This window comes from Pteropus alecto, unplaced genomic scaffold (assembly GCF_000325575.1).
Source record: "Pteropus alecto unplaced genomic scaffold, ASM32557v1 scaffold101, whole genome shotgun sequence".
Classification (NCBI taxonomy): Eukaryota; Metazoa; Chordata; class Mammalia; order Chiroptera; family Pteropodidae; genus Pteropus; species Pteropus alecto.
Window position 1 is genome coordinate 8,385,499 of NW_006432945.1, and position 19,677 is coordinate 8,405,175.

The 19,677-nt window shown below is 43.6% G+C and overlaps 1 protein-coding gene and 1 pseudogene across 1 annotated transcript in view; both read right to left on the reverse strand.

Annotated features, from left to right (window-relative positions):
- The window catches only part of LAMC1 (laminin subunit gamma 1), a 104,233-nt gene that overhangs the window by 39,393 nt on the left and 45,163 nt on the right, over positions 1-19,677 (reverse strand). Inside the window, exon 2 of the mRNA XM_015586246.1 lies at positions 1,339-1,643. Coding sequence (XP_015441732.1) covers positions 1,339-1,643 — 305 coding nt within the window. The remainder of the gene's footprint in view (positions 1-1,338; positions 1,644-19,677) is intronic.
- Positions 18,081-18,199, reverse strand: LOC112476482 (annotated as a pseudogene).

Genomic DNA, 19,677 nt, shown 5'->3' on the forward strand with positions numbered 1-19,677 from the left:
CCACTTAAAGGGTATTTGTAGATCGCTTCTCTCCTAGGCATTCAGCCTCTCGCTTTTTCATCTCTCGACGTCAGCCATTCTTCCTGCTGTTCGTTGGGAACACCTCTTACTGCCAATGCAAGAACCACTTTCTGAAAGGCTTTTGCAAACCCATTTCTTGCTTGCTGTAACCTCAGAGTTTACCAAGATCAAGATTTATAAATTCCCAGCGACCGACAGAGATACAGTGAAAGGGAAGAACTAGCCTCACAGAGGAATATATTCTCCGCTATTGCCACTGTCCAAAACCTTACACCAAATTAGAGAAAGAGTCTCAAACATCATCAATTGCAGAGAGAAAGAACGAGAAGACACGAAAGCATCAAAGACCCTCCGAAAGGGATGGGATTCCCTACTGAGAAGCCATAATAGTGTTTCATAAAATGTACGTAGCCTTTGCAAACCCACATCCAGCATTTCTTGTCTCAATTAATACAGGCTGCCCTCATTTAGATGTTAGCGTTGGCCACAGGGCAGAATCATCCCTAATTCTGTGTTAATGGGCCAAGCATGGCATGAGACTCACCAGTCTCTGCATCATCAAACAGACACAACGTAAGAAAAATTCACAGAAATCTAAGCAATACAGAAAGATTCCCTATTATGGTGTGTAAGAAATACGCACGCGGAATTCACGAGAAAAAGGAAATCTTTAATTCCTTCTATTGTTAAATAGGAAGACGTTTCTATCACAATGCTTAAGCGCTATACCAGGTGTACCTAAATTTCTATCCTGTCACAAACACCAGTGCTTTTAGGTGATGAGGAGTTTTCATACTGATTGGCAATGGTGCCAGATAAACCCAACCAAAATCCCCATCATAATGAAGGAAGGTGGCATTCTTAACTATCTTACTTTGATTGTTCCATCTTGGTAATAAAATATTTTTTGTTTTGTCCAATCAAAGAAGAGGTAAGAAAGGAGACAAGATTAGTTCAAATCCTCTCTTCCAAAAGACAGAAGCAAAATGTTTCCATCTCAAGTACACACACTGAAGTTAAAATTGTCCGACTTTTAAAAGAATCTGTACAGTTTACATATCCCAGGATACATCTGCAAGTGCCTGAGAACCTAAGAACAAACATCGACTGGGCAACGGGAGCAAACTGCTTTCCTTCCCCCACTCAGAGGACGCAGGGGAGCAGAATAAAGTACACTGTCCGTCTTGCTGGAGCAGATTCTACTCCCTCGAGCCCTCACGGCAGAAGCGGGACTGCGGCCCCCATCACACCACTTCCCGCATCCTGGATGGAGAAAACCCCGCTGGCTCCAAAGCCAGCCTCTGGCGGGCGGCCTACCTGCAGCACAGGGCTGTTGTCGAAGTTGTAGGCGCTGGGTCTTCCTTCTAGGGTCGAAAAGGCCACGTTGCCCCCGGTGAGAGGGGAAATGTCACTGAATTCATCTGTGCACAAGGCCTGCTGCTCGTCCTCTCCTGTCCTGATGAAGCCGCGGTTTGCCTTCGAGTAGGTGTTCTCGCAGGAGCCGCTGTAGTACTGGTAAGGGGCCCAGCGCCCATCTTCCCGCGTGCGCTTGTAAATGGCGAAGCTCTCTGGCCGGCTGGTGTGGAACTTGAGGCGCACGTATGTGATGTCGAAGGCTTTTCCTGGGGGAGAGACATATCGAAGTTCTCAAGTCATGTGTACGAAGCAAAGAAATCCTCTCTATCCCCAGTTTGCTTTGGAACTTGGTAAAGAAAGAAGATACAGACCACCCTGTGCACACCAGACTAAGAAAGTTCCAGAACACACAACACGCCGGCCACATCCAACAGGCTCTCCTAAACCTGGAAACAGTGCACATTTCCCCATAGAAACGGCAAGTTATATGCAGTTCACAGTCAGCTCATAAAAGCCTGTTTAAGATGCACATCGCTGAAATTTTGCCTGCCATGAAAAAGTGTCATATATTAGTACTGGACGTATGCTATTAAACGAAAATAAAATCAAATTAAAAAGCGCATTTATTCCTAATGCTGGGGCTTCAGCAAATTAATTAAAAGATAACAAAGAATGTTTGTTGACTTTCTAAATGGGTCTTCTGGGCACTTCTGAATTTTAAAAAGCTCACCCTTTATTAACTGTAATATTACTTCTTGATGCAGGAAGAATATTATTGGCACTAATATGCAACTTATCTACCAGGTTAAGAAAGATAAATTTGAGAAAGGACAGTGATTGAGATATGGGGCAGAGACCAGAGCAGGAAAAAAATTCCGAACAAAGCCCCGAACAAAGACACAGAAGAGAAAAAAGGAGAAAGGCCGTTTAGAGACATTGTGTTTGAACATCTTCAAAAGAGAATATGTGAGAGGCGAACTCTGGTCGGGGAAGGGCAGCCAAAGACAGGAGGCAGGGGACTGCGGAACCTCTGGAAGAAGAGTCCATGGGTCAGGCAGCTCCCTGCAGCTGCCAGAGCACCGTCTGGAAGTGGGCAGCTTGGCTGCCGGCCAGTGTGGCTTCAGGTGGGTAAGAGATAACGTGCACCTGTTTTTCATCACCGCTCGTTCATAAATTGAGTCTTTCTATCTCTGACCATATCTTTGCTACCTCTATGCTGCAGTGAAGATCACCATTTGGTCAACAAGTATTGGCTCAGTCCTCTGCTATATATAGACTTTGGGGGACAGGATATGTTAGACATAAGTGTCCTTGCATCAAGGAGCTTACACTCTTTTCTCCCCAAGTGAATTGACTCCACAGGAAGAACCATCCTAACCCTCTCCTCCAAAGCCCACAGAAGAGGAAATCCTGCACTCTTGGAAGCGTTAGGGAGAGACTTACTTCTGCCATTCCCTCACTTCCTCGTACCCCTCAACCCGGCGGGGGGAGGAGGAGTGAGCTCACGTGACGCCTGGGATCTCATCTCCTCAGCTCTCTCTCTAGCTGCCTGAGTCCTTCGCCTCCCCTGCACTCAGTGCAAGACAGCACCTCTGCCTCTGTGCGGGAGGCGTGCTGTCGTCCTGCTGTGGATCTGGGACTACGAGCGTGGGGGGCGGGGGTTCAACTGCAGCGAGGATGTGGTGGGGGAGGAGAGAGGAAGAGCAGAAAGCCCATGGAAGCTAGACGTCCAGGCTCTGTCCTTCCCTCCAGTCTTATCCACCGTAACACTGATATGATGAGCCATATTTGACTCTATTCCGTCAAAGAGTCCAGATCTTAAAAGAGAAGCTTGATTAACTGTCTCCTATATACACGAAACACACACATGTACAGTCTGGAACACAAAGCTTGCGGCATGCCGAGACCGAGCTCAGGTCCTGGCTCCTTCGATTACTAGCTGTGTGATTTCTGCTCCCTCATTTTCCCCTCTGTAAAAATGAGGATGATAATCCCGAGCCACCTACTTCAAAGAGTTGTTAGAAGGTCAGACAAAGACCTTGCATATATTTGATTAAGTGTAAAACTCTAGACAAATGTAAAGTATTACAATAGGGTTTAGAAGAGAATTCCTGAACCAGGATCTTGGATATACTCATGCACGAGGGCCTACCTGAACCAGGAACTACCTGGTACAGTTGCCGAAGGGCATTATACAAGCCTGGATCCTCTACCCAGGGTGCACTGCAACATTTCGCCTAGTCAAAGGTCATGGAAATATAGTTTACAAGCCTCCTGTTAAAAGAATGCAAATTTAAACCTGTATCTCTTTACTATGTCAAAAATGTCAAGATATCACATTTGAATGAGGGTGAGATTATAATACAGTATCTATGGCATTCCAGAGATTATCTAAGACATTCCAGAATGCTAAAACAATTTAGTTTTACTGAGTAGGTGGCTTGGGATGCTCAAAGGCTTACTCACTATCTCCAGATTATAGATTACCCTTGCTTTTCTACTCTCTCTAAATTTTTGACATCTCATTGTTCTTTAGCAATCCAACCTGCAGGAGATAGGATCAAAGGAGAGAAGGTAAAATGGATCAGGGTATCCTGTGTTTGAGGCCAACATCTGCACCACAAAGCCACACTCTGAAAGAAACGAGGGTATGTGGTCACTCTCACTGCTGGCCGTGACTTTGCTAGCATTAAACTTTGAAGCAGCCTCTTTCGCTGGCGCTAGCCTTCCCTCACCAAGCCTCCTTTTCGGAGCTGTCCTTCTCATCCTAACCTAAAGCCACAGTTGGAGGAGGAAGTCTGCAGAGTCGAGGAGCACATGCTCCACACCACAAGACGGCCACGCGCACTGCCCTCAGAGCCGCTGGCAGTCCAGCAGTGGCTACAGACGACCGCCATTCCATGTGACAGGGGACATGCATGCTGCTTTGGGAGTACGGAGAAAAGTCATCTAATCCAGATTTGTGAGGTCAAGAAACGTTTTCTAGGGGAAGTGCCACCTAAATCCAAGACCTGAGAAATGCAGAGGAACTAGCTAAGCACACAGGGCAGATGACACAGCATGTATGAAAGCCCAGAGGACAGACATGAACACTGGGGGAAGAAGAGGCTAGAGATGAGCTGACAGGAAGCAGAGCGCCCAGGCCTGAAGCCGCGATAAAAAGCCATTGCGATTTAAGGACGGCGGCAAGCCACTGAAGAATTCAGATCAGGAGATACGCGAGCTGATTTGATTTTTAGAAAGATCACTCTGACCACTGTGTGGAGATTAGGTTAGAAGGGGCAGGACCAAAGGTGGAGGAAACAGTTAGGATGTGGAAGAAATCCTGGAGAGATGACAGTGGCTAAACTAAGAAGGAGGGCCAGCTGGAATGGAGAGAAATGAGTGGACCTGAGGTGTAGGGAGCAGACAGTTAAGAGTAACTTGGTAACTGATGGAGGGTGATGGGGAACAGAAGCCATTCCTGAAAAGCCTACTTTTACCCTGCTGACTTTCTGTTTCATTGTCCAATCTTCTTTTACTTATTCCATAAGATAGAAGGATTAAAAATAATACTTAGTTTCCTAGTTTAAAAAAAAAAAAAACAACCAAATGGTGACTAGTCCCACCGGCTGAAACAGAGAACAGAGGAGGTGAGGCGGGACTGGAGGCGGGGGTGGAGGGCAGCACAGGGAGATGACCGCGATTTTGGACACGCCAGTTCTGACGCATCTGCGGGTCACCTAGACAAGGGGAAACACCGAGTAGGGAGCTGGATGTGAGTGTTCTGAAGGCCCATGAGAGACGCCTGCGTTAGATGGATAGAGAGTAAGACAATGACTAAAAAGTGTCCGTTGGCCTCGAGCCACAAAGGACATTGGCGAGAGCTGCCCCACGGGCCGGGATGACGATGGGTGGAAACTGAGCACGAATGGCTGAGAGGAGGTGGGAAAGCAGACGCGAGTCCAGTCCACCTGTTACGACATCTGGCTAAAGGGAAGGAGAAAGAGAAGATGAGAGCTGGAGAGAATACAGGGCCAAGAGAAGACTCTTCTCCTTTGAGTGTTTTAGAGGGGAGATAAGCGTTTGCATGACACGCTGCTGTGCTCCCGTCGGCAGAGGGAAAACCAGGCTGGGAAACAGGAATGCGAGTCAGTGCTGGTGAAAGGACCGGGCCCACGCGAGAGGACACAGGCATCTCGCTGTCGACCTGGCTGCAAACGCAAACGGCTTTGTAGGTTTTAAGGTTGAAAGAGCTCCAGCTGATGACTGTGTTATTTCTGTGCAGTGAAAATCCATGGTACCTGCTAAGGGTTTGCGGGGCAAGGCCACTGGGGAGTGTTGGGTGCGGACTCCTTGAAGTATAGAAACTTCATCAGAGCCACCGTAGAGACGAGCAGAGAAAGCGGACCAGCGAAGCAGAAGGCCTGCTGGGCAGACAGGGCTGCTGGGAAGCGGGTGGAGGTCCTGGCCTCGTGTGGACATCTTCGTGCGGGTGTGACTTTCCCACAGCAGCACTCAGCACCCCCTTTACGGGAAGATCAATAAGATAAGGGGACTGGTGTTACGTCAAGGAATTTGGAATCTAACCTGAAGAAATGAGGAGGCAAATAGAGAAAATGGAGTGCAAGAGTCAAGGCTTGAGTTACCTCTGCTGTCTGGAACCACCTTCAACCACAGATAATCAAGAACTGAGAAACCAAGGACCTGGTTTTCATTCCATTCGACGGCTCACGCTCACGCTCTCTCTCCCTCTCCCTCCCTCTCGGCATACCGCCCTCCCTTCTGTCTGCTCTACCTTCTGTCTGTTCGTCCTATTCATTTCACAGCTGGCAAAGAACAAAGATCGAATTAAATGACAGGTGAACAGAAAACGGGACGAGGTCTCCCGATGTCCAGTCCAATGACAGCTACTATACTGTCTTCACACTGAGGGACACTGCAAAAGTAGACAGAACGAATGACTTTAAGGAAGAGAGGCCAAGCGAACAATTGAGAAAATCAGTTAAGTACACATTTGGAAAGTATTCCAGCAACTATACAACTAGAACATCCTCCATCCCTCAACTCACATTCATGCCCGTGAAGACTAACCATATCCTGAGAGAGACACACACCCTCAGGGAAGTATTTAGCTTCCGAAGGTTCTACTGCCCCTCCCGCTCCCCCTGCCACATTTCGTCCATAAACAAAAAGATTCAAGTGCAGATGTTGAGAAGGAAGCACACAAAATCAACTAAGACTTCCTGCTTTGAATCCTACAGTCCACGCTGGCCGAGGGAATGAGCGAAGGGACCGGGGGTGAGGGGGGGTGGGCACCTGAGCAAGGAGAATCCAGCCTTTGTTCACAGGGGGCCAAGCCAAGGAATTCCGCTTAAGCCTCCTACGCGGTGAAGTATTTCTAATCGCTCTGAGTAAGGAAGAAACCCTTCCTGTCTTAGAATTGGATTCAAGTACTGACTGCTGGGGAACATAAATGCTTCTCTGTTTTGCGCAGCTCAGAAGAATTCCATGAGCTTCTTGTAAAACAGCCTTCTTTACAATGAGGTAATGAACGACAATGGCCACACAGAATTTTGTCAAAACTTCAAAATGCCCTTCCGTGGCCTGAATTAAGATGAAGAAAACGAGTTCATTCTTAAGAATCAAATTAGGAGTCATCGATTCGCCCTTGTTCTTATGTGCTAACTCCTTAGAATCAGAAAATGATGGTTGTCCTGCAGTCAGGCTTGATCTTAGGAACGTAAAGCTTTAATACGGTTGTAGCACATCGAGTCCAGTAGAGATGATAGATGTTTAGGCTACTAAACGGGATCCTCCAAACAGTTAACGCAAACAGTAGTCACGGAAAGCAACTATTTGAAAACGTTTTCAATTTTGTTAGTGTAACTGCTGGCTGAAATAAGAGTTCCCAGGACAAAGTGTACAGCTGCGTACCAGCTGTTACTGTTCCACTGGGGCAGACAGACTGAACAAATACGGCCTCGCCAAGCAAGATGACCCAGGGCCAAGTTAATGCTGAATGTGGGATCCTCAAGGAGACACAGCCGGGTGACCAGGAAGCAGGAAGAGGAATGGCTGAGCACAAGCAGAGTGTGTGGAGATGGTCTGGGTACATGGAGTCACTCCGACTGCTGAAAAAAATGCCTGTTAAAAGGCTAGTTGCTATTGCCTAAAACTCATCTTTAAAATAGACTAGTTTTGAAAACCTATTACCCTGGTCCTTTCCCTTAAATTTCAGTTCTCCTTTATCATGGCCTCTCTCTTGTCAATCAGCTAGATGCCTACAGTGCAAGGGGACAATCCCATAGGAAGTACATCTAAATCAGCACAGCTTATGAGTAAGAAAAAGGAACCTTTCCAGCGTTGTCTAAAATAATCGATTTTTATACAAATAAATGCAATTAAAAATAGCCAATTTTTCACTGAATTTACTAAAATGAAGGCAATGGAGTTTACAGTGTGAGAAGGCGCTCCTTTCCAATGAATAAACAAAGGGCTTCGATGGTTCAAATCTCCCGAGTGTAGGCAATAAGCTCTTCCCAGCACACATACGTCACTCTCATGACAGAAAGACACGCCAGGAGGAGTAGTACTAGAATATGGAGAGTTTTGATTCCAAGCTGTCACCCAAAATATAACAGAGCAAGTAGATTAAAAGGGAAGAAGTAGAGATAACCATTTCGAATCTTTTTTTAAAGCCAATAAAATTCAACAACACAGGCTATTTATAAAAATAATGGTATGGCTCTAACAATGTAGCTAAGAGGAAAACGAAAGTTTTGAAATACATCTGCGTGATCTGGGGAAGATAAACTCATAATCTCTTAGGGAAACTAGCTGTTTCTATGAAGCACTGAAATTAAGCTAAATAAGACAGTTCTTACTCTCTCCCTATTATCCCCAAAACTACCACTTGGTACTATTGCTGAATAAGGCCATGGCACTAACCTCGTGCAGCAATCCTCCAAAAATAAAATCTTTCTGCTTGCACTGCCCAACTGCAATATCCCAAAATGCCACATACTCTTCAATAAACTGAAGGGTCCAAACTGATTTGGCTTAACACGCTAATTAAATATGAGACCGTCAGAGAGCCTTCGTGTGAACAGAGAGAATCAGAACTCCTAACCCAACACACTTGGAGGGTAATTTCAAATAGGTGCGAATTACTGTTAGAGGCTAGATAGTTTCCATTATCGAAAGATACAATAAATTGATCCTAATTTGTCTATCTTTGTCATTTTATTTGAAATCTTTGCCAGAAGAGACAAGATTCCCAAGTGAAATTCTAAGCCAAGGACGGGGCATACGCCATATTAACACGAACTCCATGCTTACGAGACTCAATACCAGCCCTAATTCAGGCTAGTAGGTCACCAGCATGCCTGAAATCCTTGAGCTGAGCTAAAGGAATGAAGCCAGCATTTACTCCCACTCATCCCAGCTCTAAACAAGAATTCTAACTACAGGGAACGGACTGACTTGTGGGATTTAATGGAGTCGCATAAAGAAAGCAAAGAAGTTAATTATAATGCTAAGGAAATAAAGAAATAGAGGCAATGACATGTAAGCTACATAAGTAAAACCCACATTTTAAAAATGTGTAATTGTTAAGCCATGAAAAGGAAAAAGACCATAATTTTATGGGAAGCCATTTCTTCTGTGATCCCACACACTATTGAGAACTGGCTATATACATTGACTTTCATCCGTAACTGAAGAATAAGGAATATGAAGTAGTAAGAAAATCTGACTGGAAAATAAATACATTCTAATATAGTCATAATGATGCAATAATAGAATAAGATCAACTCTAATACCCCCCACATATACAAAGTCACAGCTGACCAATAGTGTGCTTTTATTTATTAAACAACTATTCGCTAAGTAAATTCAAGTGAAAGTCCGCCACGATAAGCTATTCAGAATACTCCACTTTTCATTTTGCTAGAATGCCTTTTACTCACCAGTTTAATTCCCAATAGACTTGGTCCCTTATTTCCCTAGATCATATATATATATATATATTTTTGTCTTCCAAAAAAGGAAAAACTACAAATACCAGAAAATATCTTAAATACTAACACATCTTTCCCAGTTTTCACAATTGCTCTATTCCTTACCACAGCCACCCATTAGGTCAAGGTTAACAGCCATAACTGGTCTTGTGAATTCCAAGTCTCACTTTTTCCACTCATTCAACAAGTATTTATTGAGCACCCACTCTGTCATCGTTTTAGGCACTGGGGCTACAGCAGAGGATCAGACAGACAAGCCCAACTCTGCAGGGCTCAGGGTACAGTCGGGAGAGGTGAGTAAGGGATGAAAAGCAAAAATAAAAACCAAAATTTTGTGTGTCAGATGATAAATGATGTGGCGAAGAACAAAGTGAGGATAGAAATGGGAGGAGTGCCATTTAATACAGTGTCATCAGCACGACCTCACCGATGTGGATGATGTGGCATTTGAGGAGAACACTGAAGAAGGGAAACACATCTGGGGGAAGAGCATTCCAGAAGGACACATGCAAGCACCCTAAGGCAGGAGCACTCTGGCAAGTTCCAGGGACATGGAGCGGCCAGTGAGGCTGAGTAAGAGGGAATGAGGAGGGATGTATAGGAGATGGGGGTCAGAGAAGTGGAGGGGAGGAGGCGGTGCCCATCACACGCACCTCGTAGGCCATTATAGGACTGGCTTCTACTCTGAATGAGACGAAAACCCACCGGAGGATTCTGTACAGGGATTAACGTGATCTGACTAGTATTTGAAAAGGATCACTCTGGCTGCCTTATTGACAAAAAGGTTATAGAGGGGACTACACTACAAAGACAAGAAGGCCGGTCGGGGTTTGTTTTGTTTTGTTCTGTTTTGTTTGCAACCATCCAGGCGCGAGGTAATGGTAGCGTGGTCCAGGGTGGAAGCATGAGCAGTAATCAGATTCCGGCCATGTTTTCAGGGTAGAGCAGACCAGCTTTCCTGATGGATTAGATGCGAGGTGTAAGCTGTGCCATAAGCACTGAGAAAGAAGAAAGTGCCGTTTACCAAGATGGCAAAGAACATGGGAGGAACGGGAGTGGGCATGGAGTGAAAGGAAATTCGGAGTTCCATTCCGGATATTTTAAGTTTGAGATGCTCATAAAACATCTGAGTGGAGATGTCAAGTAGGCAGTTAAGACATACAAGTGTAGATTTCAGGGAGCAGTCCACGCAGGAGAGAGCAATCTGGACGTCGTCGGCTTTCAAACAGACCTGGAAGCTGTGGAACCAGACGGAAACGCCCAGGGAACGCACGCAGACAGACGACGGTTCCAGAGCTGGGTCTTGCGATATTCCAACTTTTAGACATGGAGAAGACGGGGAGGACTCAGCAAAGGAGACTCAAGAGGAGAAGCCACGGAGGCAGAAAGAGAATCAGTGGAATAAAAGTTTTAAAAACTTTTTCCAAGAAGAGGATGATCACCTGAGTCAAAAACTCCTGAAAGGCTGAGAAAGATGAAGACTGAGCGGGGCCACTGGGTTCAACAACCTGGAGGTTACTGCTGACCTTGACGACACGTGGCTTGGAAGAATGGCAGGGAAGGAAGCCAGAGAATGTGTGGAGGTGGGGGGCAGCGTGCAGAGGGTGGAGACAGCTAACAAAGACGATTCTCCAAATAATTTTGCTGTAAAGAAATGAGATGGTAGATGGAGGGGGGAAGAGAGGTTGAAGGAGAAAATGCTTTTAAAGGTGGGAATACGGCGTGTGCTATGTGGATGGAGACGATCCAGTGCAGCAGCTAAATTTACACTGAACAGTAAGGTTCTCCTCTGGTGGTGGAGACAAATTAGAGTGAGTAAAAAGAGACCCACTTTGGTCCACAGTGAGTTCTGCGAGAAAGCCTTCTCAAAGACCTCCTTCAAGAAAGAAGAAAATAATGAAATTAACAGCAATAATGGAATTAACATGGTCACCGTATCTAGATTAAAAGGAGTCTTCTGCTACCCAAACAGTTCAAAACTCGCTCTGGAACCTCCCCAGCAGAGCCAGCCCAGCTCTAGACTTTGCTGCTACAGTGGTTCCCATAATCCAGCCCGCGATAAAGTACCAGCAGTTAGAATCACCAAGAGAGCTTGTGAAAACATGCAAATTGCTGCGCCTCATCCCCTGAAGTTCCATTTTGGTAGGTTCTGGCTGAGTTCCCCAAATCTGCATTTTTCAAAGCCCCCTAGGTGATGTTTATGTACATTTGAGAAATACTGGCCTACTGTAGACTCTTCTTCATCCTGGTTCTCTCTCTTTAAAGACGGAGGTAGGAAAAGGCTTCTGACTTCGGGGCTGCACTGCAGAATGAACTTAGGGACTCGTGAGCGGTGACTCTGACTTTCACATGTCTTGTATTTCAAGGTGAAATTTGTGGCAAATGTTAACTGTGTGGGCCTGAGACGTGAACCAGCATCACGGTGGTTCTCACGTACGGATGTTACACCCTACAGGGGCTGCTCACGCCATATGTGACCAGGCCTCGGGTGACTGGGTTTTAGACTGGCCCACCACTTTTCTCCATGCCAATTTCCTTTGTCATCCAACTTGTATCCTCAAGGCGCTATTTTTCGAGGCAAATTAGAACTACATGTTTGATTTTGAGAAAAGCCAGCTACTGCTGGGGGTCTCACAGGGCTATTCTTTGCAGGCAGACGCTGGGCGAGAGTTCCTCCAAACCAGGTTCCTCACCCGCCTGTCCTGTCCTTCCTTCTTCTTCCCCAAAATTACTAATACTTAATAAAATGATACAGGACCAACAGCAACTCTCAATGGCAAGGAACAAATCTGGAAGCAAAGAGTTAACTTCTGCTTCAGTACACTCAAAAAGATAAGAAAACACTTTTTCTCCCTTGTCTAGAAGCCTAGACTTGTTTAATCCCAGTCTGTGTTGGTAGTGCTGGCATTTTCGGGGAGGGTGTTACATTCTGTTGGTTAAAGACCAATGTAGGCATATTTACTTTTCAGAGCAGAAATTTCAGGTATGTCTTTAAAATATACATATAGGCTTGAGAGCAAAGTACCAGACATTCATAATGATATTAGCGAGAGGGAGAGGAGGAAGGGGTGGGGAGGGAACAGGGATATTGAGATTGATGGAAAAATTACAAGGACACTAAAAATCCAGATTTAATATTCTGGATTTTTAATTCTCTCATGACATCCACATGTGATTTATTGGACAAACTTTTTTCGTATTAGATCCGATCTCCTTCCAGACTCAAGCCTTAGGACACACTGTTAACTATGGATGGCAAACTGCGGCCTGCGCACCACATCTAGCCCACTGCCTATTTTTGTAAATAAAGTTTTACTGGAACAAGGCTACGCCCATTCACCTGCATTTTGTCTATGGCAGCTCTCTGCCTATAAGGGCAGAGATGAGAAGCTGTGACAGAGGCTGCATGGCTTAAAATATTTACTGGGTTGTGTGGTCCGTCATGGGAAGGGTTTGCTGATCCGGATCTAAGAAACCAAAGAATATGAAAACAAAGATTTCTACTAAAACCCCTTCTACCCTCTTTTCTGCAGGGCATACTGTTTTAAAATTCGGTCCAAGGAAATCTGAATTTTTCAAAAAAATATTGTCACGAAAAATACAGAAGAGGGAGGAAGTCTATTCAGAAATTTTATATCAATAACAATTCAAATACCTTTGATATTTAGAATTACTTGTTTTATTATTTCACAGGAAACACACACACACACACACACACACACACACTTTTTTTTTCCCCTGGCAAATGAATAGGCAAAAAGACTGGCAGGTAAAAGGTGAGGAGATGGAAAGTTAATTCATTTCCAAAATCCAATCTGCGATAATAACCGTTAGCTCTTATAAGCCCACAAAAATGAAGCAGTCAAGTTTCTTCCTCCCAGGGGCGTCCCCTCTCAGACCCACCTCGAGTGGATTCTTAATTAGCAATCAAAGCAGCGAAAGGAGGAAACCAATTAACGAAGTCAAACATCGATTGCAGCTGGGATAACAGAAAAAATGACATGTTGAAGACTGCATACAAAGTGGAAAACGCGAGCAAATCTCACTCAGATCCGCACGAGAACCTACCCCCGTGCCCTCTGGGTAGGAAGGAATTCAGTCCTTCACACAGGCATCCTTGTGCTTCTGCCCTTCTGAGCGGATGGACAGCTCACATCATGAAAATTCTCTGCCAACTGGCGCTCTCTCCACAAGTGACTGACTGTGAGCAGATGAGTATCTATGAATATAGCCCCGTTTTCATTTTTCATTCATCCACCCTCTTTGCACAGGGATGAAAATGCACGCTCTACACAGACTTCTAGAAACCAAGGTTTGTGTTCCTCGCATCCCTTTGTCTCCCATGGGCTATTCTCGGACTTGCTATTGCATTGCTGATTAAACTAGAAACCCCACCAAACCATCTAAGATGTATTCAACCTCCCTAGGTTATCTGTAAGCAATCTTGCATTGCTAGATGGAAGCGTTTGCTTATTTTTCCTAATGACTCAGATTAAACACTGAATATCCTCCAGCATAGCCTTTATTTAGAACATTTAATAATCTGCTACACCGCAGAATCAAAACTTCCAACCAGAAGTCAATCAAAATTCCCGGTGCATTTAATGTTAAAGGTTTAATAGTTGTGTTTAAATATACTTTTTCTAACTAAATAGGCATGTTTAAAGGCACTTTTTCTAGTTAAATCACCTTCCCTTTAATGTTCATTATAATTGCAGAAACTTTAAATTTCTCTTCAGGAAATAAGTAAAGTGGTCGAGTTCCCCCAAGCAGGAAAAAAAAAAAAAAAAAAATTGGAAAGTAGTAAAGAATTTCAATGTTCATTTTCAGGGAGGAGAAACTTGTGATCGCTCTCGAAGTTGTTTTATAAATAATGTATATACCATCTCCACTGCGGGGATGCTGCGGGCAAGGAGAAGATCATGACAAATGATTTACATAGCGTGCTTCAGGTAGGTCGGTCAGATTTCCAGTACTTCAAAACCAGGAACCTTTCTTATCTGCTTTCCCTTCTACATTGAGAGCAAACATTCAGCGGCGATATCAGAAGAAATTTTCTTCAAATCCATCCTTCACCATATTTCAAACAGACAGAGCTATAGTTCTCATCCACGGGAGTGTTTCCCAGGCACCGCCATGGGACCGGCTCTACCTTTCTATTTACGTTCTGGAGAGCTGCCAAAGTCCTTCCTAGCTCTCTTTGATCTGATGCCAGAGACTCGGTATCCAACACCCACCTAGAAGAAATTCCCTTAAGAGCTCCACGACTAGAGACGAGTTAGGAAGGAGTTGGAAAATAGTCTATAAACCCACCCTGCATCGTATCACTCCCCAGCGCGTGAACCTGTGCAGGTTACCTGATCTGGTGCAAACTCCCTAGGCGTGTTATTGCAAGGCTTTCATAAGGCTGAGCAACTGTGCTTCATTTTATACCTCCAAATCAGATCTCAAACTCTCCAGCTTAAACTTGAAACCCCTAATCCAGTCTTGCCATCTTTTTTTTATCCATTTACCATTTCCCACTTCTCAGTCATTCTCTAGCCTTCGCTCCTTGCAAACCCTACCTATCTTTCCAGGTTTAGTCCACTGTCTCTAGGACACTTCCAACCTGTATTGTCATCTTACTTTTCGGAACACACAGCACCCACTATCCAAACCACAATTCCATACTTGAGTATTTACTCCTTTGCGTAAGTTCCTTTTCCCCTACAAGAGTTTAACTTATTCAAAGCAAGAAATCTAGCTATACTTTTGGGTATTCTCTACAATACTATTTTTCAAGCTTTTCTGACCACGACACACAGTAAAAGAGGTACTTTACACTGTAACCTCCCCCCACACAGACACACTGAAACTCAAGTTTGATAAAATAATGCAATAATATCATGCATTAGGATATTCCATTCCGTTCCATTCCATTCCATTTGTTAGAAAATGTTAGTCGCAGCTCACTACTTTAATTTTATGACATTAGGAAGTTGTAACTCATAATTTGGAAAACACGACTTCAGTCTCTTGGGCACTGCCCTCAGCACAAAACAGGTGCTCCACAGACACCTGTTTGCTGCAGGCTGACTTCTCTACTACACACAACAGGTCAAAATTCTAACATAAAACGATGTTTTCTGGATTTTGCCATAAAGTTTAAGATGATGCCTTTCAAGACCTTCTTCCAATTATTTTAAAAACAGAGCAATATAAAAAAGAGCCTTTGCATGTGGCAGCCTTTAACGAGATCAAAGAAAAACTTAAAAAAAAAAAAAACTCTTCCAAAAGCTAAAAGGCAAAAATCCCATTCATCAACATGGCATCCCTTAAGAGGGCCAGAAGCTATGAACCCTGCCGAACTAATTCTTCTTTTTAGCAGCTCTGGTTCCAGAAGAACTCCTTCTACCATGCGCATGAACAAGCCTCCAGGGGAGAAGCGAGGATTTCCTCTCTGTGGGGTTGATGGACTGATGCCCAGGGCTGGGGGGAGATTTCTACTAAAGAAAAACACTTGGATATGGAGGAACTCGGTTCTCCATGTCTCATGTTCATGGCACTTTTGGATTATCAGTACATGGAACTGTCTCACTTTTATTTTTTGGCACGTTTTGTTTATATTCCCACCCACCCGTGCCCCAAACACACACACACACGAGAGAGAGAGAGAGAGAGAGAGAGAGAGAGAGAGAGAGAGAGAGAGAGAGGAGAGAGAGAGAGAGAGAGAGAGAGAGAGAGAGAAATAAGCTTTTGAGGACCAGGACTCTTGCCTTGTCACCTGCTATCCCTTTACTTTTTGGTACATTTTTGTTGTTGCCTTTTAAAGGGAGAGAAGAGTTTGGCTTGTAAAATAAGCAGCAACCAAATAAGAGAAAGAGAGTGACCGAGGTAAGTCTGGTTTGTCGTTTGGTTCATTCATTCACTCATTCACTCATTTCGCAAAAATAGGCTAAAACTTACTGCATGCCAGGCAGGCTGGGTACCTGAAGATACAAGAATGAAATAAGACTTGATCCCTGCCCTACTGGGATCCCATGTGATATATAAGGGAAGCTACAAATGATTAAAATGCAAAGTGAGAGAAGTACTAAACTAGGGAGTAAGGAGCAACCACACGTCTATTTTCTCATCTGTAAAATAGTTTTGACAAGATGAACTTTAACGTCCAGATCGAAAAGACTTGATTCTACAACCTTGTGTGTCAGTGACGTTTCTAAGGATACCTCCCTCACCAAATCTTTTCAATACCGATGGTTAACATTCCTGAGAAACGCTAAAATGCCACATGAGCTGATTTCATTTCATGTCTCTGACAAATGACATCAGAGACATGAAATATCAGCTCGTTTCCAATTAACTTCAGTTCTGTAAAGACTTAAATAATTTTCTGAACCTATAGGAGGCTTTTGCCCATATTCTGTGCCTGGTCAAGTCCTACATTCCCAGCTGCAGGGTAAGCTCATACAAAATCATCCGCAAAGGGTAACAAATTAACAGTTCCATTTTCAAGGTTAAAACTTTTCTAATGACTGAGCACAAGATTCTCAAACAGTTGTCTTATCTTTGAATGAGAAAAAGATAACTTTTGGTTTCTATGTCTACAAAAGAGGAAGCAGTTCTAAACAAATATAATCAAACGTCTCTGTCCACATCTAACCACAAGGGACAAATGACACATAACATTTTAGAATAAGTTCTTCAGTAGCAAGAAAGAATGGATTTTCTGCTCTTGCTTCTCTCACTTGAAAAAAGTAAATGTCTGGATCCCTTTGAAAATGAGCCCAATCCACAAAACAGTGGAACTAAACGGAACTCCCACCACTGCCTGGCTCAGGCGTCCTTCCACAAGTCTGGAACAAAGACCCCATTGACTTGTGCACGTAGGCGGATTAGAATTGCCACCAGCCATGCAGCACATTACTGTAGTGATTCCGCCCCGGTAAGTCAAGGAAGCCTTCTCTAGATTCCTCTCCCTGTTTTCCTTCTTTCCACAGGAAGATAACTGCAAGGCCATCACATCACACGAATGCATAAAGCATAAAACAGGCCTGGTCTATACATTTTTAAATAGATCCAGGCATTACATTTAATTTGCCCGTTTACACTTCGTGCTGTTTCCAACCCTTTTTAGAGCTCTCCTAAAAAAAAAAAACTGACTAAGTGGACCCATGCTAAGGGTCGAACACTCCAGTTCTTAAGTGTCCAGTGAGGACCTCAAAAAAAAAATTAGTACTATTGAAAATGAAGGGCATATGAGAACGGAGAAAAAAGGGCTAAGTGGTAAAAACAAGACCAAAAGGACAGCACGAGGGTAAACCAGTTTCCACCGGTTTTCTACACACGTTTAGAATTAATAAAGCATGTTTATGACGTCTGCTATCGGCACCGACTCTCTTAGTTTCTAAGCGCATGCTGAATGCCTAAAGGAATGGCGTACACACGGGCGAATGCGTTCTCTGCCCTCAAGAAGTTTACAATCTATGCAACCGTAAATCAGCGTGCAACACAGAGCAGGATGAGCTAAGTTTCGGCAAAGGCATAAACAGGGCAGACTGATCCCAAAGGGGTATTTCATAAACTTTTAAAAAGCAGTTATGGAAAAATTTAGATTTCTTCTTTTTTTTAATTTATTTTTATTTTTTTTAGGCAAGGCGATCAATCCTTGGTTGACCTCACAGACTGCAAGGACCTTGTCAGCTTACAATCCCTTATTTTTTAAGCCTACAGTATCTGGTCTTCCTAGGTGGTCTCCCATCCAAGTACTAACCAGGCCCGACCCTGCTTAGCTTCCGAGATCAGACAGGATCGGGCTTGTTCTGGGTAGCATGGCCATGGACTAGATTTCTTCTTCTGAATAAAATACAGTAGGTGTTTTGGACACAATAGACCGATATAATATACACACGCTCAACTGCATTTTCTTGCAGTGCTTCTCCTAATGTTTCGCTGTATAAATTGAGTAAAATGCCTGCTACTATTACTCTGGATGACAGAATTTTTAAAAAGGAGCCTTGTAAGAAACCCACAGAGAACTTAAATGAATATGTGTACATATAAAGACAAAGACTGGTTCTGAAAACCACATATGCCTGGAAAAATTAAAAGAAGTTCTCCCTTAGATTACCCTTTCAGAAAAGAGAGAACTGCTTTGTATTCTAGTTGTTACGAAGCTTCCCAGTGACTTCATTTTAGACCACAAATTACTATGGGGACATCGAATTAGTTTGAAATGACCTCGAATTAAAAATATACGTTTTGGAAGCTTATATGGAACAAACAGAAGGTTTTGTTATGTTTTGTTTTTTAAAAAGCAAAGAAATTAACACAGATTTATGTAATTAACTCTGGAAGGTATGGCTTTAAAATTAAAAGTGATGACTATTATAAATAATAAGCTTTTTAAAGGACACTTTATTAGGCAGGAAAGTGATTATATTATGAATGTCACAAAAGAAGAAATGGTAAAATAGATACTATTGTTATATAAATCGATATATATGGCTTAAGACAAAATTTCCATGATAGTCATCTCAATCAAATTTTAAAAGCACTGTATTACAAACAATTTATTCATGGAAATGAATGTAAATAGTGTGATCTGAAAAACCGCTGATGGCTAAAGAGCGACTTTAACAATCCCTGATATCGACGATATATGTAAAGAATTAGAATACATGGTTCCATAAGATGTAAAAATGTGAAAAACAATTCTAATTTTTGTGTTACTTAAAATCTTCTTAAAGGGAAAATGAGAAATAGCTGAATATTTGGGGTTGTCTTTTACATATACTCATATGGTAAATTTCGTGTGTGATTCCTTCAGAAGAAACAAGATGGTAGCCCAAAGGGGCTTCTTTCTGTATGAGAACGCTTCAGTCCTGAACAGAGCAGGACCCCCAACAGTTTCAGTCCCTGAAGATCCCAGCACAAGTCCGGCAGCATGTGACTGGAGGGTACGATTCTTGCATGCCTGTTCCCACACAGCAGCTACAAGTCACCCAGGTGTAAGCATGCCCTGTTTGCGACTCTTCCATCCCCTTTCCATTTTATTCCTACTTTAAAAAGGAACATCATCTTTAAAGGCAACGCGATCACCATCAACACGAACACAATGAAACGGCATCAGTATAGAGGCTGGTATAGCACAGCAACATGGAATGTGCCCTTGGTGGTAACAGCATAACAAGAAGGAAAAAACATCTTTTCTTCTCTCCTTCGCCTTGCGCCAATTCAGAAAGTTATCCCCTCGCTTTGCGTCCTCCAAAGACCTCCACCTACGCAAGTCACTGTGAGAGCCAAAAATGTGGGGAGACTC